The 24806-nt window shown below is 38.4% G+C and overlaps 1 protein-coding gene across 1 annotated transcript in view; it reads left to right on the forward strand.

Annotated features, from left to right (window-relative positions):
* LOC122793773 (WD repeat-containing protein 49-like) overlaps nucleotides 1–24806 on the forward strand; it is a 630038-nt gene that overhangs the window by 425567 nt on the left and 179665 nt on the right. The window contains exon 19 of the mRNA XM_044061963.1: nucleotides 10237–10396. Coding sequence (XP_043917898.1) covers nucleotides 10237–10396 — 160 coding nt within the window. The remainder of the gene's footprint in view (nucleotides 1–10236; nucleotides 10397–24806) is intronic.

Below are 24806 nucleotides of genomic sequence, written 5' to 3' on the forward strand. Positions count from 1 at the left end.
CCCACCAGGATGGCATAGAATGGGTGAGCCTCATGTTAAAGAAAAATGGTGCTGAACAAGCAGAAATCAAACTGATAGAAGAAATTTTAGACATAGTTCTGTCATACAATTTCTTCACTTTTGACAACAAGATTTATTTACAGAAAATAGGTGTGGCCATGGGCTCCCCATGTGGGGGGAGTTTTGCGAATTTAGTCATGGCATACTGGGAACACGAAGTGTTAGGAAAGAATGTCAATATGACGAACAAAATAAAATTTTACACATGATTTCTTGACGACATTTTTATCCTAATAGAATGAAATGAAATAACAGTATTAGAATTAGTTTCACTTTTCAACACAAGCTTTGACTTTCTGGCTTTTACCCACACATATAATGAAGAGAGGATAATATATTTAGATGTGGATTTATGGAAAGACCATGTCAACAAATGCTTTCATGCTAAGATCTACAGGAAAGAAACTTATTCTAATACTTTCCTCCACTATAATAGTAATCATCCCATGTATCAAAAGAAATCAGTTGTCAAAGGTCAATTAGTACGTGCAGCCTGCATGGTTTCCACAGACGAGGACTTTAATGAAGAATGCCAATTATTAAAAGGAATGTTTATGAGATGAGGGTATCCACAACAAGTCATAGACAATTTGGTAGATGAATTAAAGAGTAAAAGAGAAACAGACACATATCAAGCCATCCTGGGTGGTGTCAATCAACAGGTAGTTCAGGTCCATAATGTTGATACAACATCAATAAAATTGGCATTCATAACTCCATTTAGTACTGACAGTGATATTATCACCTTAATTATTAATAAAAATTGGTATATAATTAACAGTGAGAAAGATGTAAGGAATAAATTACCGCATAAACCGAAGATTGTTTGGAAAAGGGGAAAGAATCTCAAACAAATTATGCAAAGTGACACTAATAGATTACCATGGAGGAAAGGTATGTTCCAATGTAATATGTGTAATTATTGTTCACATATGAACACAGGTGAAACATTCATTATTAGAAATGTGACTTACAAGGTGAGACACAAATTTAATTGTCAGTCCAAAGGTGTAGTATATTTGGCCCAGTGTCAACAATGCCCCGCATTTTACTTTGGGAAAACTGACAGGAAATTACACGAATGTGTTTATGAACACCTATACGGTATTAAGAAAAATAAATTGGACAATGCTTTAGCAAAACATATAACAGAAAATCCTAGCCACACATTCTTATTTAGGGCAGTAGATATGGTCCTCTTAGACGGTAGGGATGGACCACATCAAGTACAATTAGAGGTTTTGGAATTATACTGACAGATTCGTTGTAATGCTAGTGTAATGCCCAGGTTAAATGAGATATGTTCTCTTTACCCAATACTCAAGTTAAAAAGTTTGTGTCGCTAGTTAATATGTTTTGGTATGAATTTTTATCATATAGTATGTATTACATATTTATTTGTAATATAGATTGTGGGTTGTCCATATTAGTTTATGAATGTATTTAGATACATAATACCTTATGAACAGTATATACCTGTTGCATACAATGTGACTTAATAATTGTGTATGTATGTCAACATCCCACCCATAAGTATATTTCATGGCACAGGGAGATGTTATTGTTCCCTCCCTTTCCTTTGCCCTTTTGGTACATTAGCACTTGCCCCTTATGTTCTTCTTCTTTTTCTTGTCTTTTCGTTTCTGCCCCCTTCCCCTTCCTTCCCTCTCTTTCCCCATTCTTCCTTCCCCTACATTCTTCAGCACACAGTACTTATATATTTATATATTATCGTGCACAATCATAGCCATTGTCATAGTATAATTTATTTCAATAAGTACAGCCCACACACAGATATTCACATTTTTGTCCTTGTCATCTTTTATAAGTTTGCATGGTTGTAGTCTTAGTATTTATTTAATTGGTGCATTGTATTGTAAGATAGAGTTCGCACAGAGCCACCTTTTTAGCGTTTTAAACCTAATAAACACATCTTCAGTTATGTATAGACAATCGGCGATGTCCTATGCAGATATACATAGTATATACTTGTATATTTGCACAGGATACAATGTTTTTCCTTATAGGTATATACAATAGCTTAGTAGCAGTGATGTTTTTTCTTTGGCTGTTACATTTTCATGGAGTCTTAGTCTCCGTTTCTCTATTTTCTTTTATTTCTTATTTCTTTTTTCCTTTTACTTAGTGCACAGGATCTATACAAGATCGTACATAACCTTGGGTTTATTATACAGTACCTGCATGATAGCAAGTACAGGTTTATACATATATATTCTTCTGTATGTTTTAACTCTGCAAGAATGTGCGTTTTCAGCTTGCATATTATATGAATGCATATATAATTCAAGGTAAGCAAACATATAGAAGCTGTCATATCAGCGTTTTAATTTGTAATATAGATCTTTCAGGCATATGCATAGTGGTAGAGGATTTTTGTTGTTCTATTTATTACATATTTTTCAAGATCCGGGTTTCGGCTCATTGAATGGTTTTATATAGTTTTAATGATTTCAAACTGTTTATCAGCTTGTATTTTGGCACCAAAGCACTTATTTAAACATAGCTGTTGCTTTTTGCTAGTTGTCTGAAGAAGTCCCACAATTAGGTGGGACAAAAAGCGCTTAACAACATATCTTTGGTGAAATTAAAGTTGCTCACAACATGCTCTTTGTTCATTTGGGTGTGTAGTGCTTGCCGTCCACAACATTCGTGTTTGTAACAAGTTTTTTGGTCTGTCATTGTTTTAGAGGAGAAGTTGACGACAGTAAATTAATAACGAGTTGAAGGATTTTGTTTGGGATGGGTAGAGGACAAGAGTGAAGTGAGATAAGTTGAGTCTCCCAAGAGAACAAGGAGGTTTAGGATTACTTGATTTTAAGCGACATTTTAGAGCTACACAGTTAAGGCTCTCTTATATAACAGAAGCAGAAAGCTACAATTCAAAGTGGAAAGGGATAATGATGATGAAACAGGAGGGAAATTCAAGAAATAAGGAAAGAATGGGATTTTGGACCCACATCCTTAAGGAGAATAACAAAAGTCATATACAGAATATAAATGTGGAAAATGCATAAATATAATTTCGGGGTCCGAATGGAGAGATGAAAAGTCAGCAAGCAAAGGAGAGTAGTGGTGCTGAAATTGAATTCATGCTCAAGTCTTGGTGAGTACCTTCATGAAGTGAACCCTGTTTTCACAAAATCTCACCAAGGCGACATTGATATATAGACAGTATTTATATAGCATATATCATAGACAGAAGTAGGTCAAAAACTAAAAAAGATAGCTGGGTGCACAAGACCCAGGATAAAAAAGTGCCCAGTCCTGGTAGGCTCACTGGTGCCAGGACTGGAAAAGATGACAGTGTAGAATCCTCAAAATATGGAAACATTCCTACAATGGGCCCAGGCCCAGGGGGAGGATGGCCCTCCATTATAGAAGGAAGCAGCAGTCCACAAAAATCACAAAAACTGATAGGCCAAAGAAGAGCCATAAAGACGATAAAGTGGACCATTGAGGATAAGAAATAAATTATGCATTGTTACTATTATGTAAAAAGCACAGAATTTCCAGACACAAGATATTCAAAACAATTAAGAGAGAAATTAGAAGAAAGAGAAATACTTCCGCAAGAAAAACTGTCAGAAGCTTCAAATAAAAATTTGTGTTCATTAATACAACAGATTTGTGAAAAACAGTATATAGATCATGAAACCTTGATCTGCTTGGAAAAAGAACCATCTGAGGAAGTGTTAAAATATAAACAACAAAACCAAGAGATATTTGAAAAGTATAAAAAAGAAATATGGGCATGGGAAAGAAAGAGAGATTTGATATGGTGCAATATTTATGCAAAGGAGAAAGCCAAATTATTCAATGTAAAGAAGGCAGCCCCAAAGATATTTGAAGAGAAACACAGGTAAAAGCATCCAGATATGGAAAATTTCAGAATAAAAAACATAATATCACAAAGATGAAACGTAGAAAAGAAGATCAGTAAAGCAGAAGTTAAAAAAAATAGAAGTTAAAGTTATGGAGTGTCAGCAAAGTGAAGGATTTGATGTAGAAGGTTTAACATGGGTTACATCACTTCAGGATGGAGTGAGTCCCCTCCCCAAAGCAGGGAGAAACAGGAAGATCAGGAAACATCTGAAGAAGAAATGTGGACATGGGAAATACATGTTTATGCAAAGGAGAAAGCAAAACTAACCAATATAAAAAGAGCAGCACCAAAGATATTTGAAGAGAAATACAGGCAAAGGAATCTGGATATGGGAAACTTTACAGTACAAGACAAAGAGAAAAAGTAGAAAAGGAGATTAGTAATGGAGAAGTTAAAGAAATAGAAACTGAGGTTATGGAGTACCTGCAAAGTGAAGGATTCAGTGTAGAAAATCTAATTCAGAAAGCACCACAACAGGATAGAGTAATAGATATCCAAATTAAGGGGGAACCAGTAGAACAGGAAGCAACTGGTCAGCTGTCATATGAAGATAATTTGGAGCCTTCCACAGGAAACCAGTATAAACGTTCACTTGAAGCTAGACAGCAAGGGAAGGAACAGGAAACTGTGGAAACTCTGATGCAGTCAATGTTGAGGAGTGATAGGCCACTGAGTTCCCATATGACAAAGCAACGGAGGGTACAGGATGTAATTGATGAGAATGTGTCACAGGAAAATGCTGTAGAACCTTCTATAGAATGCCTGCAGGAACTGGAAAACAAGGGATGTACCCTCAGTTTAGAAGAAATTGAGCTAAGAGAAGAATTGCTTGATTTAATAGACATGGAAAGATATATCAAGATCAGTGAAAGAAACAGACTGCAGAAGGTTAATAAAATCCAAAAAGTCGGAAGTCTGATAAAACAAATGAACACAGTAATTAAGACTGTTCATAGAGATCCATGCGATATAACAGAAGTAAACAGAATATATCACTGTGCAGCTAAATTAATAACTGATAAAGTTCTACCACAAGATCACAGGGTAGTGAGGGAAAGGAAGGGGTGAAATTAAATACCATCATGGATGTATCGAATAGAGAAAGCTATAAAGCAATTAAGACAAGAAGTGTCACTGTTAAAAGACTACAGAAGAGGGAATAGATCAACAAAAATACTAAGAAAGATAGATGTGATAAAAGCAATGCGCAATATTAGAACAGACCAGGATCTATCATGTACTATCACAAATGACAAACTAACAATTTCAGCACAGTCGGAAAAACTTAGAAGATACAAAGATAAATATAAAGGAAAAGTGCAAAATAATCAATTTATTGATGACCCAAAAAGGTTTTATAGAGAAAAGGAAAATAAGATGAAAGGAATTGAAGACTGCCAAAAAAGAAGAAATAGATACATTTTGGGGAAGTATCTATGAAGATCCTGTGGAACATAACAAAAATGCAAAATGGATAGAAGAAGTAAAAGAAAGAATAAGAAGTTTAAAGGTACAGGTTATGAAATGGGATGAAGTAACAGCCAGAGACATTGAAACAAAGTTAAGAAAAGCCTGTAATTGGAAAACCCCAGGCCCAAATGCAGTACCTAACTTCTGGATAAAAGTACTAACATCTTTGCATGAAGATTTAGCCATGAGTAAGAATTATTTATATGCGCACCCAGAACAGACACCAACCTGGCTATCAACAGGAAAAACAATGCTCCTACTTAAGAGTGAACCTGCAAGCTACCATAAAAATTATAGACCAATAACTTGCCTTCCGACGACATATAGACTATACATGGGAATTGATGCCGACAGAGTTTATAGTCATTTAGAAGAAAACTCAATTATGGCAGTAGAACAAAAGGGCAATAAAAGAAAGTCATATGGAACAAAGGATCATTTGCTGTTAAATAAAGTTATAGTGGAGAACTGCAAAAAGGGGAAGAATCTAAGTATGGCATGGATTGAATGCAAAAAAAGCATTTGATAGTATCCCTCATTCATGAATAAAAGAGTGCTTAAAAATGTATAAGATACACCCCACATGGATTGACTACATTACAGTGACCATGAAACAGTGGCAGACCACTTTGCAATTAAGCCATGATAAAGGACAAATTGTTATTCCAGGGATAAAAATTCAAACGGGGATATTCCAGGGTGACTCTCTGTCACTGTTATTATTCTGCCTTACCCTTAATCCATTAAGATGTTTACTCAACAGCTTAGGCCATGGCTATAATCTGGCTCCTAAAAAACAACAAAGTCTAAAGACTTCTCACCTTCTCTTTGTTGATGACTTAAAACTGTGTAGCTCATCAGATGAGGAACCGAAAGCACAACTGCAAGTTGTCAAAACTTTTTCAGATGATATAAGAATGTCATTTGGTCTTGATAAATGTGTAAAAGCAACCTTTAAAGCAGGAAAATTGCAACGCCAGGAAAATATCAATTTGGGACAAGAATGTGATATAAAAGAACTTGAGCAAGAAGTGTATAAATATTTGGGAGTTGATGAAGTATCAACAGTAAAACATGAACAAATGCGAATCAAACTTAGTAAGGAATACTTCAGAAGACTTAAATTAATCCTGAAAATTGCACTGACATCTAGGAACAAAATTCAAGCTATAAACCAGTTTGCTCCTCTTGTCCTAACTTACAGTTTTGGAGTGACTGACTGGCTCCAAAACGTGTTGGATAGATTAAATAGAAAAACAAGAAGGATGCTTCATGGTCACCAAATGATTTATAAAAATCAGTGCAGACAAAGATTATATTTTCTCCGTTCCGAAGGAGGGATGGGCCTCCTTGAAATTGATTATATGTGTAGACCTGCAATCGTGGGACTCCACACATATCTGCTGACCTCACAAAACCCAAACGTAGTGAAAGTTTTGAAACATGAGGAGAATAAATCGAAGATGACTTCTCTGCTTAATCTAGCAGAAGCATATCAGCATCAAGCAAGAATGGAAATCAAACCAGAAGTAGATAAAAATCAGGCAGCAACTGAATGTGCCAAAAAAACAAAAGAAAGAATATAAGGTGAAGGATCAGATGAGAAGGCAAGAAATGTGAAAAAAGTATAAGTATAGTTGCAAGTATTTAGCACTTCTGGAAGAACCTCATGTTGATCAGGAATGAACAGAGGAGTGGTTAAGGAGAGGTGAATTTAAACCAAGAGATGAAAGGTTAATATTGGCAGCTCAAGATAGTGAGCTGCGTACATGTTGGTTTATAAAGTCCATTGAACATGTGGGAGAAAGAGATAAATGTAGGTTTTGTAAAACCGAACTGGAAACAGTTGCACACCTCGATGCTGGTTGCGGCATACTAATGGCAGAAAGACTGTATACTGAAAGGCATAATAATGTGGCAAGAATATCACACTATTCCTGCACTGGGGATTGTGCAAACATTATGGTACTGAAGTAGCTGAAAAACACTGGAAACATGATCTACAAAGCATCATAGAAAATGAAGAAGTTTACAACACATGGGATCATGCATTACCAACTGTTCAAAAGACAGATGCTAGAAAATCAGATATAGTGGTCCAAGAAAAGAAGACAAGAGTAGCATTGATCATTGCCACACCCAATGACTACAGTGTCTTGCATATAGAGAGACATAAAGTCATAAAATATCGGGATCTGCAGGCAGAAATGAGAGCAATGTGGAAGAAAGATACCCAGACAGTTCCAATAGTAGTAGGAGCAATGGGACTTATAAAAAATAATCTACAATCATATTTAGATATGTTACGAATACATGTATGTAACCCCATACAAATTGCAGAAGGTGTCATTACTGGGTACATTGCAGGTGCTGCAAAGAGAACTACTGCCTGACATCAAAGACTGAAACAATACTAATTTCATGAACTTTAATCGTACTTTGACTTAGGAATGGGGTCCATTCCCATCATGGTATTAGAAACCCAAAAGACTTGGAGAAATTAAAAAGAGTGAATACATAGTAGCAGTAAGTATGCTAAGAACTAAGCCAACACAGGAATGGAAAAAGGAGATTCTACCGATAGGCATGACTGCAGTTATGGGTACAGAGAATAGACAAGAGGGGGTTAAAACTTACTGAAGGAAGCCTGTAAAGGGATGTAAAGTATTCCAAAGTATTTGGAACAACTAATTAGACAAGAAAAGGTAATAGAATGAGAAGAGGCCAAGAAGTCATTTGGAGTGAAAAGCTAGAAGCTGCTGTTAAGAAAGGGATAATTAGTAGGGCCTATAAAATGCTGCACAATAAGTTTAAGAATCAATCAGAAGAGGGCAGAAAAGATTGGGAAGACAGATTAGATATACAATTCACAAAGAAATAATGGGAGGGCATATGTATGGCACCCAAATATATAACAAAGTCTAAAAGATTTAGGAGTTTTGCCTGGAAGTATTTGCATGGATACTTTTACACCTCAAGCAGATTCCAAAGGATTTTTCCTTAGGTAGATGGCAAATGTTGGAGGTGTGATGGAGAAAAATGAGATAACTGGGAGCATGTGTTTTGTGAGAGTAATGAGTTAGCAGATTTTAAAAATTCCATAAAGAGTACTCTTGTTAGAAATACTGAGCAGACGAATGTAACCAAAGAAATTATTTTCGAGCTGGGATACAGGGTCTGAATTGCCTAGACATAGTAAGGCCTTGCTGAGTTTAATTCTGGTAGCTGCCAAAAAAAGGTAAATATTGTAACAGAAATAAAAGTATATAAATTGGATCTTTAGAAAAAGGTAGGCCTAAATTACATAGGAAAATACATGCAGAAAAATGTTTTGGAGGAAGAATGAAGTTTAAGAGAAGGTACGAACTGAATAACCTATGTAATGTTTCTTAGATTATACATCACATATACTGTTATATATTGTATAATGTTTGTTAATGTGAGCTTATTAATATAATTTGATTACTTTTACATAAATGAAAGTTTGCCTGTGTCACAAGTAAAGGCATTTATTAAAACAAATTATTTATTTATTGACATTTGTTAACCGGGTTAGTCCAAATGAGCCATGGGCCCATTTTCAGTGGCGACCCCGAGGAGTACAGACCTAAAAACAATGAGGCAATTGCTCAAATTTTAAATACCACTTTATTTTACATAGTTGCTAACCAGGAAAGCTCACTGCACCAAGTGAGAGGGCAGGCAGTTTGTAAATCCATACTGTAAGAGGATGGAGTCAGTCTGTAAAGCCATACTGCACAGAACAGACAGTATCATCCTTGGAGGAGAACTGGAGCACACAATGTCAGTCTGTTCTTCCTTTTAATGTGACTGTTGTGAATTTTTATTTGACTCTGATGATGCCTGGATTGCAAAAGGTGAAAGCACTAAGTCTCTAGTGATTTTATCATATTAAAGTGACTGCTTCTTGTGCAAGAACACGTTGGTTTGCCTGTTTATTTGTTTACAGTTCTGCAAAATGTCTTCAAAATGGTCTGCAAAAATTTTCCATTCTCATGTTCTGCAAGTCTCCTTGCACATACAGCTAAGACCAGTCCACTATGTGCTGCATCACTTAAAAAAATATTGTGCTGCATCTACACTACTAAAATATAAAATCTATCTCATGTTCTGTGTGATCTCATTCAATTCCCCCCCACCTGATCTGCTGTCCTAAAAGACACAAATCTTCCATTGTATTTCTGGGGACAGAGCAGACATGCTTCTGGCTGACGCTAGTGGAACAAATCTGATGGATGGTAATGGAGCCGATGCTAGAAGGTAGTGGAGCAGGGTTTTTAATATATTATTTAAGGCCAGGTCAGGCTCCCTAGCCAGGACTGGGCCTTAGGTTGCTGCCTAGGATGCCTTATGTTGGATCCAGTCCTGGAACATGATATTTGGGAATTCCATCCTATCTTCTTTAGAGGCATCTGTAAGGCAGAGCTGTATCCAGAATATCTTAAGTCTCAGGCAAACAGAGAGGCTATACATTTTGATCTCTAAGCTCTCTATTACAAAAATAAGATAATTTCTCATATAATGATATCTAAATGCAAACTATGATATGATTGCACTAAGATGCTTAACTATATGGATGCTTTTAAGCATGTTTGTATAACGGATGCATTGATAAGATATAGTATATGTATGCAAACAACTTTCTAAATCAATAATTACAAAAAAAAAATAATTTCAACTTCTGTTCAAATGCATTGCTAGGATCTAATCCTGCAAGCTTGTAGAACTCAACAATCAAGTTCAGATGACTTAGCAAATACCCTGATTTTGTTTTGTTGCAGAACCATGGCCACAAAGATGATATTTTAAGTATCTCCCACTGCCCCCCAAACCTACTGGCTACCTCGAGTTACAATGGTGAAGTCATTGTGTGGAATCTAATTTCAGGACACATTTTGTGTCATCTCTGGTCAACAACTCCTTCACCACCAGATGCCAATGGTAAAAACTTTGTTAAAAGTTTCCTTTTGTATTATTAATAATGTTATTTGGATGAGATAACTTAAGCAGTAATGCAATGAAGTCATATAGGGGCATGTTACTGACCCTTTGTTAATTTTACATCCCAAACCTTCCTTACAAAAAAATAAAGCAACTTTGTTTTCTCTAACCTTATTTTCAGTATCTTGCCTTGGCTTTCTTCATTAAAGTTTTCCAACAGCAATCACATATGCCGTGCATCTCCAAATTGGTATATACTTTTTGCTATACTGACTTTTTGTGAGTTATACTTTAGTTCAATGACTTTATCATTCTTCCTGCTAAATTTGATATTATACCTATAAGCATGTATGCAATGTATTGTCATGTATAAAAATAGAAATGTGATTATTTGCAGAGATAGCTAGTACTAAAAGTCACTATACACAGTGATAATTGGTACACAAGAAATGTATTTATCTCCATGGGATTAAGGGTTGGAGCCCTGATTTTGATGCAGATGACCTATGTTTGTTCAGTGGCTTATGGGCTGGAGAATCCACAGAAGGGAAGGTGGTATGTGTGAGTGGCTTATATCAACTTGCCTATCCTAGGGGAGGGTTGTGGATTTCTGCTCAAAGCTGGATTCTCCTGGTGGAGATTGGTGAGTATTTCCCAGCTAACAGCAGGCTAATCCTCAGTCACTGGAGGGGAAGACTTTAAGAGTGAGTATCATTGTGCAGAGTGACATACAAGACATTACATATGCTCAACCATAGTCAGGATTTCCTTCCGCCTTTCTTACACTAAAACGCCCTCTCCCCCTCTGACTACATAAGTGATGCCATTTCCCAACTGCTAAGGAAAATGGAAGCAGTGACATCACTGTAAGAAGGGCTGATAAGGCCATTCCTTTCCTGAAGAGGGAGTCCAAAGCTATCACAAACGATGCAGCAAGAACTCATTATCCCTTCAGAGGGGGTACAGAACCAGTTGGGATTGTTTTATCCATTTCTCAGTGCTTGAGAAGGACACTTGTATGTTTGTTTCAACTAAATTAGTGGTTGGGCTTGCACATAAAAGTGCTGAATCATCTAATTACTGCACAAGGCTAGCTGTTTGTGCTACTGTATACATTTGTTTATAAAGATTATGAAGGGTAGGGGCCTAATATAGAGCACTGGAGACACCGAGCATAATGAGCTGTGCAGCTGACAGTCTGCCTTTCAGCACACATTTTTATAGTCATCCTATAAGGTAATTAAAGAAGCACTGTTCCATTTCTGAGCCCTATTTTCTTTAGTGATGGTAGTAATATAGGGTATATGATGGCATCTTTCAATAGGTCAAGGAACACTCATGATAACATCTTTCAATAGATCAAGGAGCACTGAGGCTATTATGTATACCACTGAACCTGGTCTGTGACATCAACAAGACTTGTTAGTGGAACAGATTTGTGTCCCAGAGACTCCCCCATCTGTGGAATAGACTTCCTCTCCACATCAGGCAGAGTACCTCTTTACCCCTTTTTAAGCACAACCTGGATAACTAGATGGGAAGCAGAAAATATACCCCTGGGATTCCACCCATGTCCCTGCTGGACAGGGGCATCTGGTGCTGATTTGTCTGAACATGGGCTAAACTCTTGGCTAGGCTTATAAGGGCCTCAGGGCCAGTAGCCTAGTAACTGCCTTTGATCCTTATTTCTGGTGTAGAATATTTAGGAAGGTTGTTTCAGTGCTAGACCCTGATCTGAAGCCATGATGTGTTGGGAAAGGGAGGATACATTAAATCTGCTTGACAATAATAAGCCTATCTAGTCTGCCTTTTTGAAATGCCTTAACATTCTACTCCCTCCCCCATGTCTACCACATCCCTACCATACTTTTTCATCCCTCCCATGCCATCATGAATGTTTGTATGGATTAATTCACCACTACCCATTCCAGTAGTGAATTATATGGGTCCACATCCGAGACTGTGAAAAATGTACTTTTTGAGATTATGGGAGTAGCATGTCCCTGTAGTTTGCTGTCTCTATCCCCCATCCTTCCTATTCAGAGTGATCCCTTCACATCTCTGTGCACAATTGCATGCAGTAATATCATGCTCCATCCCTGTCGAATCTGGTTTCAAGTGAGGAGAGCTGTTGCACATCTGGTCTCTGGTTATATTCCTTCCCTGCTATCCCATTGATATTTCAGGTGGTTTTCTTCCAGGTTCTATCCACCAGCCTGATGTCCTTTTCTTATATGGATTTCAAAACTACATGCAGTATTCAAGGTGTGATCTAACCAAGGATGGTAGAGAGAATGCATTACCTCTTTATTTCTACAATTACTAGAATCTGTCCTTCTGAAGCTACAGTCCAGCATTCTGTTAGTAGTTGTCATCACTGAAGTCTCATTCTGCTCCCAGTTATCCAGTCTAGGTATGATAAACACTCACAAATTTGTTTTTCCTCTTTTTTGTCATCAGTTCCACTCCTCCCAGCTGATTCTGTGCACCATGTCTGTCATGGACTGGCTGCAGTCCTTATACAGCCTTTCCAAATGCTTCACTAGACTTTGGTCCATCCTCCACTACTACACCTATTTTTGATTCCCCTGGAAAGAGGTTGCTCTTATTTTCTGTTCTCCTCAATTATGTTTTAGACAAATGCACTTAGGAGTACCGGGCCCAGGACATATACCTGTGGTACTCAGCTGTTCCCCCACTCCTAATTCCTGGCATTGTCTCTCTCATCATAACCGTCTGTGGCCAACCATTCAACCATACAGTGACTCAGTTCCTCCATCTTGATCCTACTCAACCCCTTCAGTCTCCCATGTGGGACAGTATCAAAGGTCATACTAAGGTCCAAGTAGGGCATGCAAGCTGGCTCTCCCCTGTCAAGTTTACTTATAACCCAGTCGTAATATTAAATCAGGTTGGTTGCTGTCCTGGAGATTGCTGTCCTGTAGAAGTGTTACAAGCCTTCTCCTCTGGGTTCTCTCTTTGACTTTTCCTGCTATTGCTGTAACAGTAATTACCTGCATTTGTTTTGCCCTACCCCTTGTGCAAGGGAATCACAGTTGCTCCTCTCCAGTTCCCTAGCATGTCTGCATGAGAGAGTGATCTGTTGAAGGGAGCCTGCCAACAAACTGACCAGATCTCTGAGGACTGTGGAAGGCTGCCCATTTGGTCTTTGTGTTTTATCCACAGCAGCTAGTTCCCTCTGATCTTCCACCATCTTTATTTGGGAGTCTGTCCACTGTTCTTCCCATTCTGCCATGCCTCCCAGCCACCATGGCACCTTCTCTATGCTTTCATTTATGAAGACAGAAGAAATGGACTCATTCAATACCTCACATTTTTTAGAATCTTCTGTGATCTTCCCATCTTTGTTCAACTTGGCCAGTTCTGTCCCTCCCTCCCTTCCATCCTTCATTCCTTCTGCTATGCACCTAAAACATTTTTGATTCCTTTATGAGGTCTTCTGCTAACTCCATTTTAACCTTATCCATTGCTGTCTTTATCATCTTTGTTGTCTTTGTGCTAGCTTCCTTGTACTGTGCTTTCTTTACATCCCCACCCTTTCTTTCCACATCTTATAATTCCCAATTGACAGGCTCACATTCTTACGTAGCCACATTGTTTTTTTGCACCCTCTTTGCTCCTTATCCACAGCCATAAGTATTCCAGCCGTGGCCCATTACCTTAACTTTTTTACTGCCTCAACTTGTTCCCAGTCTGTTTACTCATCTATGACCACCTCCCCCAGCATAGCAAAATCAATTTTTCTAAACTCCCAAACTGTTGTCATTGTTTATTTTTGTCTTTCCCTCCCTACTTGACCTACACAATAGCGTGATCAATGTCATCTAATGATTTCACCTGGACATCCATGACACCTCTGCATTGATTAGGACCATATTCAGAATTCTATACTTTGTGGTAGTCCTGCATCAGCTGGCTAAACTCTTTATGGCCCAAGACATCAATCAACTGCTACTCCCTTTCTATCACTGAGCTCAAAATCTCCCAGTCTGCTCCTAGAAAAGCAGACTAGGAGATACACTCAATTCCTTTCTTTCCTCGGTGTGCTAGTTGCTGGTAAAGGTAATACCTCTGAGAATACGGTGCAGTGGTGCAGCGGTTAATGCTGTCGCCTCACAGCAAGAGGTTCAATGGTTCGATTCTCGGCTGGGGTGCCTTCTGTGTGGAGTTTGCATGTTCTCCCTGCGTTCACGTGGGTTTCCTCCTGGTACTCCGGTTTCCTCCCACATTCTAAAGACATGCTTCTGGAGTGTTTCTCCCCGGGCCTCCGCTGAAAACAGGATCTGTGGAACCTAGTCGGACGTTCCCGGTCAACAAATGTTAAATAAATAAAATAAAAAAAAAAATACTATTTCCAATTCCCCCTGACATCTCTCTGTCACCTCTTTTGCCCTGTGTGCTACAGTTGTCTCCTCTGACAGATCATTGATGCCTGTTTGTACAACAACATGCATCCACCCTGTTTACTTCCTCCTATATTTTTGTCAGTCAAATCCTGAGACTGGTTTCACTGAGATTTGATCTCTCTTTACTCACTTGCTTAAACTCCTGACCCCTTTTGTGATTGGGCCTCCAAAAAACAAAACACTCTTCTGTTTCTGCACACTGGTTCACCTTTCATTTGCTTCCTGCCTCCAAGCTGCTCCACCTCTATCTGTAAACCTTCCATCTACGCTACTACCCTTTTCAGTCTTTTTCACTGTCTGTGCTGGTTCACTTCCTTTGGTGCATGTTAAGTTCTTTCCTTTCCTTCCAGTATTCCTTCTAAAATGACTTCCGCACTGTTCTGTCCTTTTTGTTCTCTGCCCATCTTGGATGCATGCCCTTCCATTCCCAGCTCCTTCCTGCTCACCTTGAATTGTTGGTTCTTGCCTGGTCACCTCTGGCTTTAACTCCACCTTATCAATTGTAAGCAACTTTTACATCTCTTCTTCCACTCTTGCTTCCATCTGTTTGTCTTTCCTTTTATGACTGCATTTCCCATTCTCCCTTCACTTTACTCTATGCTACCCCACTTGCCTTTATTCTTCTTCTGATAAGCACTGCCAAATGATCTCATGTCCTCTGTATGTCTCCCCTAATGTTTACCATCCATCCTGTCTGTAAGAATTCTATTGCCTTCTCCTCCCTAGTTCCCCTCTGCCTAGCAGGTGCATCCAAATCTATGTCTTATATACTGTAAAGCACATTCTTATAGGCATAATGAAGTCTGAAATAAGTAGCTCAGTAAAAAAAGGCTGAGGAAAAATCTGTTAAACTGAAAATGTAGAGGGCTACTCATGTCAGTACATGAGGAAGAACTAAAAAACAGGATATATGATGTGGAGTGGCAATAAAATAAATAATTAATTGCAATCATCTTATAAAACTGGTCTTCATACTGCATACATATTTAAAAAAAACTTCAAAAGTACAAAAAAGTAATGTGCACACCTAAATCTCCACCCATCTATTCTTTAGAATGTTGCCTTCACATTGCACATCTGAGCCACCAACAAGCAGCTCTTGCTAACACCTGACGTCTCCAAAGTGCTAAAACAATAAAATAGCACAAGTAAGTTAATAGTAATTATGCCAATTGCAACTTTCTGCTTGTTGCTGTCTTAAAGACTCAGTAAGGGGGAAACCCTCACATGGAACCATTTGAAATGTTGGGACTTGCTAAAGTGAAACATGGAGACTGAATGGACAAAAATGGAGTTAAATATACGAAGTCCAAGATGTCAATATTCTCAGAATATTATCTTTTCTCTTGTTATGGTGATCTCAGAGTTAGTATACATAAGTTGGAAGGGGTGCAAAAAGAAGTGAGATCCTTTCTTCTTCTGTGTTTTCCATTGTTTGCTCACTTCAGCACTCATCATTTTGAATGCCATCATTTCAATGGGGAGCCATATTCAGCATCTTATTAAGGTCAGAAAATTATGCTTCAGTCCTTAGAGATTACCTAAATGTTGCTTAAATGAAATACCATTTGGTGCATGTAGTTACTGCAATACTTATATGAAACAGTGATTTTAGCATTAGAGTCGCAGGTTGTTTGGGGTTAACACTGAGGTATGATGACTATTAGGGCTAGGGTTAGATTTAAGTTTGGGCTTTGAGTCAAAATTAGGATCAGGATTTGATTTAATTTTGAGCATTGGGTTGGAATTAAGATCAGGGTGATGAATGTGTAGGCTGCTGTGTTCTGTATGTATACTCTATGGATAGTTCTCTGTACTGGGTTACTATCTACATTTTCAGTGACTGTGCCTTTCAATATAATTTATTCTCTCTCACGTTTCATCTATTTGGGATCTATTATGGTGTTTTTGATTAGTTTAATTTCAGAGGTATGCCAAAGACCCAAAAGTTAATAAATAGAAAAATATATCATATATTCCATGCACTCAGTAAATACTTGGTAAAAATATGTATACAGTTTATTAACATAAATCAAGGATTAATAATCTGCAAAAAGCATTTGTTTATATTTGTTAATTTACCAGATACTCTAGTATATACATTTTAATTAGAATCAAGGATAAAACAGAAATTTGCAGAACACTTTCCACTACTATTGCAGAACCACTCTGGACTGGGATAAACCATCACTATTTATCTCAGTAGCACCTGACTCCTGTACATTGTAGAAAAAACAATTAACAAGCCATATGAATCAGCACAACCTTTTGGTCCAAACAGAAGATGTAAACTATATTCCAGCACATGAATTTGTTCAGCAATACCCATATACAGAGAACATGATAAGATAATGTATTTAGGTGTTTGGATTAAAAGGAATTCTGTTATAGCAGCTAAGGATATGTGAGAAGAGACAGAAGAGACTAAACAAAAGATGATACAGAACTTGAGACACTGGAAGATCTTGACTCTGCATATGGATAGTAAGGTACACTCACTGAAAATGTTTTGAGTGCCTTTAATATTGTCAACAGGTCAGTCATATTTCTGTCAAAAACAGAAGTTGTGAACCATAATTAATAAAGAATTGAAGGAATTTATTTGAGAAGCAAAAAGGGAAAGAGTTAAGTGAAATAAGTTGTTTCTTCCCACAGAACGAGGTGGTTTGCGATTCTCTGATTTGAAGGGCTACTTTACAGTTACACAGTTAGGTTCATATACATAACAGAAGCAGACGCTTATAAATCAAAGTGTAAAGAACTGATGTTGAAACAGAGGGGGAGTTCATAAAATAAGGAGAGAGTAGTATTTTGGATTCAAGCCCTTAAGGCGAACACTAACAACCATACAGAATATCATATTTACAAAGTGGTAAGAAAATATTTTGAAAACTAAGCTAACATGGAAATGGAGAACAGAGTTTTTACCAGTTGTGATTATAGCAAACTGGGACATAGAAAACAGGCAAGAGAGAGAGAGAGAGGATTTATTGAAGAAAATTAGCAAAGGAACCAAGGTACTGGGAGAAAATAAATAAGGAAGGGAAAAGCCATAGAGTGGGATGAGACCAAGCAAAAATTTGGACTGTGGATTGAAGACTGTCTTCCATAGCAGGGACTGAAACCAAAATATAAGCATACAGAAAGCCGTAGGGGAGTGTTAAGTGAAAGGCTAGCTCCATTTGAATTTATAGTTGAGTATAGAACAGAAGTTGTAGTTAAAAAAAGGATAATTAGTAGTGCATATAAAATAATGTATGATAAATGTTAAGAATCAATTAGGAGAGATTAGGATAGTTGTGCTGTTCCCACATATGCAACAAAATCTAGAAGATTTTTGTGTGGAAATGTTCATATGTATTTTTACAAGCTGGATAGACTTCAGATAATTTTTCCACAGATAGACAGCAATTGCTTGAAGTGTGACAGGAAAGAAAGGGGTACTTGAGAATCTGTTTTTTGGAATGCAATAAGTTTATAGAATTTAGAAATTGACTGCAGGGTACTTTGTTAGAAATGTTGGGGGAGCAGATTATTTTAACAAAGAAATTATTCTTTTCAGCTGGGATATAGAAACTGAACAATCTAGACACAGTAAGACCCTCCTAAATTTATTGCTGCTGGCTGTCAAAAAGGCAATTACTAGACAATGGAAATAAAACCTAAGCCAACTGAAACAGAATTAATGAATGTTATAAAGGAAATAAAGAATTAGAGGTGGGATCTTTAGAAAAGGGAAGGAGTAAACTGCATAGAAATAAATGTAAACTGCAGGAACAATACATACAGAATAATGTTCAAGAAAAGGAGTGCTATTTCAGGGAAGGTAGGACTTGATCGATCTATGTAATGTTGAATCCTTAATACACATTTGTTAACCAGGCAAGTTCGCTGGACACACATTCACTTTTCAGGGGTAACCTGGCAGCAATGTCTGATTAAATGACTTGCTGAATAGACAAATGAAAGCGGGGGAATCAAACCCAGAATGGTTGTATAGTAGTATATGGTTTTAAACCTCTATGCCAAACTGCCAGGTAGAGGTAAACTGAGCCAGGTAGGAGTAGAACCTACAGTCTTCTGAGAAGTAGTCAGATACATTATCTATTGCACCACTGAGCCTAGTGAAAAGATTGTGTTTGTCAGGGATAATAGTTAAGACATAAATCATATATGTATAATGCATGAAAAGAATATTTGTAATGGCTTGTTTTCTCTTTTATAATTAGATAGATATGTGCTCATGTCACCTTGCAATATATCTAAGACAGCCTGTTAATCAATAAAGAAAATAATGTGGTATGCAAGAGATGTAAATACATGACTTCCTTGGCAGCTAAAAATCTCACATAAAAATGAGGTTGTCCAGAATATCCACACTACATCCCTCACACATACCGTTCACCACACACACACACACACAAATTGTCTTATGCTCAAGTACTTAAAAGAAACCTTCTCAAATCTCAATGCCCTCCTAAACTATCTAATGGCAACACTGCTCCAAAGGCAATCATTAAAGCACACACCAAAAGCAACACCAAGCATCTTACATAAACCTACATCTAATGGTCCACCAAGAGCAAAGCCCATAAGGCAAGCATGCACTTTGCCTAATACTCTTGTCATTGGGGACTCTGTTATATGACACACAGATGCCCCACTCACCAGGTTGGACAAGTAGGAGATAATGGTTAGTTGCCTATCTGAAGCCAGGAGCCACAATATAATGCATGCACTCAAGTTGCAAGATGGTCCACGCGGGTGTAAATGACCTGAAACATAACCAAAGATGAGTTGCACCTGTCCCCCTAAGGATTTTGGAGATTGACTAAGACTTTATCCACTCCCCCTTAAAGCCTTTTTAAGCAATTCTGAAGACAAAACTACCAACATAGTGAAAAAGTCTACAAGCAACCTTAATGTGTTACTGTTCGATGCTTGGAGTCTACACAAAAAATTCCACACCCTTCAAGCCTTCCTCTCGCTAGAGAATGTAGACATCTGGTCCGTGACTGAAACTTGGTTTAAAGTGATAGAAAGTACTCCAGAAGTGCAAGACTGCAGGGCCTTCATACATTTAGACCAGCAACAGCACAGACTGGGGCCAAAGCTGGAAGTGTTTTGATCTATGTTAGCACCAAGAATACCTCCAGGCTGGCTAAACAGGATGATACCATGGAGCTCATCAATGTTCAGATCTCCATAGGTAAGATCCCTAACCATATCATGGCTAGCTAGAGGTCACCGTCTATGCCCCTAGAGTTTCACAACTCTTACCTAAACCTACTAGAAGCACTCACCAGTCAACCAAACACCAAATTCATGGGTGGCTTTAACTACCCCTCTATAGACTGGGGAATATACATTGCACAATGCCTCCTGGACTTTATTAACAAAAACACCCTGGAACAGACAGTCCATGCTCCAACCAGAGGATAAAACATACTGGATTTGGTACTTACCAACATGAGAGAGCATTGACCCCTCCCCCCATGTCACTTCTTCACTAGTGAGGTCAGATCATAAAGCTGCCTCATTTGAAGTAAAAATCAACCCAGAAAGTCCAGTTAAACCAGTAACAGTTAGGAACTATTCAAAGGCAAACTACATTCTATTGTGACAGCTTGTCAAAATTCAAGGCTCCCTGCAACCCCGAGACCACAGCTATCCATGCAGATTTATTCACAGAGTCACTATAAAGACATGTGATTGGCTCCATACAGGCTGCCATATCTACCAGAAATTAACCCAAAACATACCCTAAAAACACACCCCATTGGTCGAATCCTCACCTAAAAAGGGTATATAATAAAAGAAGAAATCTTATGGCCAAAATGAAGAAAAGCAACTCCCTTAAGGGCAAGTGCTTTCTTCTACAACTAAACAAGAAACTAAGAGGTCTAATTAAGTCTAACAAGATCAGGATAGCCTCACAGGACAATCAGAAGGCCTTCTTTAGCTACGTCTAGAACCTTAGTGGTGACACACAACACTGACTGAACTGATGGTGAATGATACCAACTACACTAATTAGGGTGACATAATAAATCTACTGGATGAAAAATTCATCTCATAATTCACCCACCAGCTCCACCAAGTGAAATCCCCCATGCATACTTCCCCCAGCTATTAGCAGGGACCAGGTGCTGACAGCATTTGCTAAAGCCTAGAGCACCGTCTCCATGGGTCCCGACAACATCCCTGGCTGCCTACTGAACAGTCTGTAACATGCCCTATCAGGACCACTTGAGGCACTCTTTAGTTTCAGCCTTGAAACAGGCTACATTCCAAGTGAATGGAAGACTGCAGCAGTCATTCTTCTCCACAAGGGTGGACCATCAACCAACCCAGAGAACAATAGACCCATCAATCTGACAGAACCAACATGCAAAGCCATGGAACCTCCAGGCAATGGGCCCATCCCAGTTTGGCTTTGTTAATGGAAGGTCGTGCCTACTTAACCTGGTAGACTTCTTTGAGTGGTTCACCAAGGCAATGGATGAGGGTAAAACAGTGTATAATGTATATCTTGACACAATACTCCACTTGAGCATTGTTGACAAGCTCTCCGAGCTAGGCTTAAACCCTTACATAACTCACTGGATTGCCAGCTAACAGACAGGACCCTGAAAGGCAGGATCGGTGGGACCACCTCCACCAAGAGACCGATCACCAGCAGAGTACTCCAAGGCTCCATGCTGGGCACGCTTTTGTTTGGCATCTACTTCTTGGAAGTCAAGGCTAACATTACAAGCCTCTGGCTGAACCAGTTCGCAGATGACTGTAAATTGGGAGCTGTTATAGACTCCTCTCAAGACACAAACGTCTTGCAAGTGGGTTTAACACAAACAAATGACAGCTGCCAAAGCTTTACTCTAAAACTCAGTGCTAAAAATGTATTATAATTCCCTTTGGGAAACTGTAAATGCAAATGAATTACTCCGTCGATAAAATTCCCCTAAGAGTCGACCCAGTAGTAAGACATCTGGAAACATATGTAGACAGTAATCTGGCCATTGATCAACATGTAGCTAAGATCATATGAAAATCATTCTATGTCACCCAACTTATAGGTAAGGGTATGGCATCCAGGTCCAAGGAAGTTAAAATGCCACTCTACTGAGCCCTTATCAGACCTATCATTGAATACAATGTCCCCTTTGGCATGTATCTAACCAGTTAGTTGCAACAGTTGGAATACCCACAAAGATTTCTCACCAAGAGAATTCAGGACATGAATACCCTGTCCTACACTGATCACCTAAAGGCTTTGTCTCTGTATTCAGCCTCCTACAGGCTGCTGAGAAGGGATCTTTGCCAGGCTTAGAAGGCTTCTTCAGACCCAGCCCTGATGGATTTGTTGGATATGTTCATAACAAAGAGCACCAGAAACACTAGATCCAAGGATCTGAACTTTGCTTGTGGCATAAACAGAACATGTAGAGAGACAGATATATGCCCCAAAGGATCCACACACTATGGAATAGGTCTCCTTCCATGTAAAACAAAGTTTATCCCTGACCCTTTTCAAACAATGCCTTAACAATTGTATGGCCGTCAATAAGAAAAGTATAATATTAACACCCCCATTTCCCCCACAAATCCCGCCTACTAGCATTAGCATCCCCCCCCTCTTATGATACTCTGGACGTAAGTGGTCTTGGGTGTATGGCTAAGCTTGCAAGTGCCCTAGTGGTTATTAGCCTAGTAGCAAATATAAGTTATATTATTTACATTCCCTTACTCTTGAAAAATTGATGTATAGAAAATATGATACTTTATGAAAAGACATTAATGATTAAGATGATAAATTAGGTTTTATTGTACTATGGGTTCTGTGACTTCCAAGATGCAATGAGTTTCTATGTAACAAATTATAGAATTGCACTTTAATTTTGTTTAAACTGAAGCAGTGAATGTAGCAAAAAGACTGAGGGAATTATTCTGTTCAACTGTAAATTTTTTTCTATGTGTATTCCTTGCTGTTTTATGGGTGTTTTTATCTACCATAATATTATGTATATAAAGTACAGTAGCACTGATGTGTTTTATGCTGTATTCAATAAAGCTGCCCTACTCTTTTTAATAAGTGTTGTTGTAAACACCAAGAGGCACAAATCCCAAATCATTTTAATTTAGCAGCATGGTTTGACATCATACACATTTCTCCATGTGTGCTACTCCAGCAATTTAGAGGGATAAAGCCCTAATCATGACCTGGGTTCATTTAGCAGTTTGGGCACTTAATGGAGCAGCAGGGAGGAAGAGAGCGCCCACTGGGGGATTGGGGAGGGTGGAGGTCCAATCCAGCCCATACTGCATCTCTTTTCTGATGTACCCACTGCTGGAATTTAGGGACAGAGTTGAATGGGTGCTAGCTGGTTCAGAGCAGAGTCAAGCTGGTAACATCAATCCATCTCACCCATGCAAAGGAGAGCATGCAAGCTGATGGAGTGGTATAAGTGGCCCCCATGGTGATGTAAGTCTCCACATTACCACTCAAGGGGAGGGGTTATGGTCTTCATACAAAAGCACTCATTGCCGGCATGGCAGCAAGAACACCAAAAACTCATCAATGTGTCCTTGAATGACAGCCTGTTCTCAGTCTCCAGATGGCTCTTGTCCTAAATGATTTGAAGGGATTCCCTCATCCCTAGGGAATGAATGGACCTAAGTTTGATTCAGCAGACAAAGGGGAGGAAAACACTTTGAAAAAATATTGCCTCCATGCCTCAGCTGAGCTTTATCCATTCCAACCCCAACTTACCTATAAGGTGGAAATAACTCAGCAATTTCTTTCTAAGCTCCTAATGCCAAAATATTTTTGATCTCTGAAGTCTTCTTTCTTAGTTCATAAATGATTCATCTCTTTCAACAAATCTTCGTACCAAAACAGGCTTTAAACTGCCTTAATAACCCTTCTACTACTAATGTTTTGGCAGATCTACCCACATCAGCCGACCAAAGGTTAAAACTATTACTGGTACTATCCCTCCATTCTTTCAAAAGGTCATCTTCTTCCCAACAGCTCTATATTTTCTACTCAGCACTGTCTGATGCATTTTCAGTCATATTGTTTGAAAATATTTCAGTCATATTGTCTGAAAATATGTTTTCAAATCTCGCATCTTGAACTCACACCTTTCCTTTGGTAGAAGTAAATTTTTCCATGACACCATGTAGACCTTATCTTCCCCATATATTCCAACATCCATCTATTAATTCTAGGCATAAATCCCATGGAATAAGGTCCCATAACATCCTGAGGAACACAGAGGATCTGAAGAAGGACAGACATTTTCAACACCTGTACTTTGTGATCCTAATGAAATATTGGGTCTATATTACATAATCAAAGAGACACTTCTTCGAATATTTAATCATCGACCCCTAAACACCGAAATACGAAAACTGTGAATGGACAAAACCGCAAATTTTTTCCTAGCAAAAAAATTCAGTAGGCCGTTCCCGGAGTCTACCTTTTACCCCAATGTAAAGTGATCTTGGAGTTGGTATATTTAGTTAGGGGGGTGTGGGGGGCACAGCCCCCCATGTCGGGAGGTGTGGGGGGCAACCCCCCCCACTTAAATTACATAATTACATTTTAAGTGCTTGTCTTGTTTCTATGGCCCCGTGATTTTTTTCCCTAGGAAAAATTTTACGGTTTTGGCCGTTCGCAGTTTTCGCATTTCGGTGTTTAGGGGTCGATGATTACATATTCGAAGAAGTGTCTCTTCCATTATATAATATAGACCCAAATATTGATATATATACCGTATTGTTAAAAGCTGATTTCGTTTTTTTGAGATAGTACTCTATGGGTCACTTCTTTTGCCTCCCAAACCACTTTTTTAACCTATACTCCTAGAGTCTTCTATTTTGAATGTCTCTATAAGTAAGGATACTGCTGCTGTACAGTGTTGATAATTATGCAATACTGAGTTTAAGTGTGTTTATTTTATACCTATCATCATCTTCTT

The sequence above is a fragment of the Protopterus annectens genome, chromosome 2.part0 (genome assembly GCF_019279795.1).
Source record: "Protopterus annectens isolate FY-2018-M chromosome 2.part0, PAN1.0, whole genome shotgun sequence".
Taxonomy (NCBI): domain Eukaryota; kingdom Metazoa; phylum Chordata; order Ceratodontiformes; family Protopteridae; genus Protopterus; species Protopterus annectens.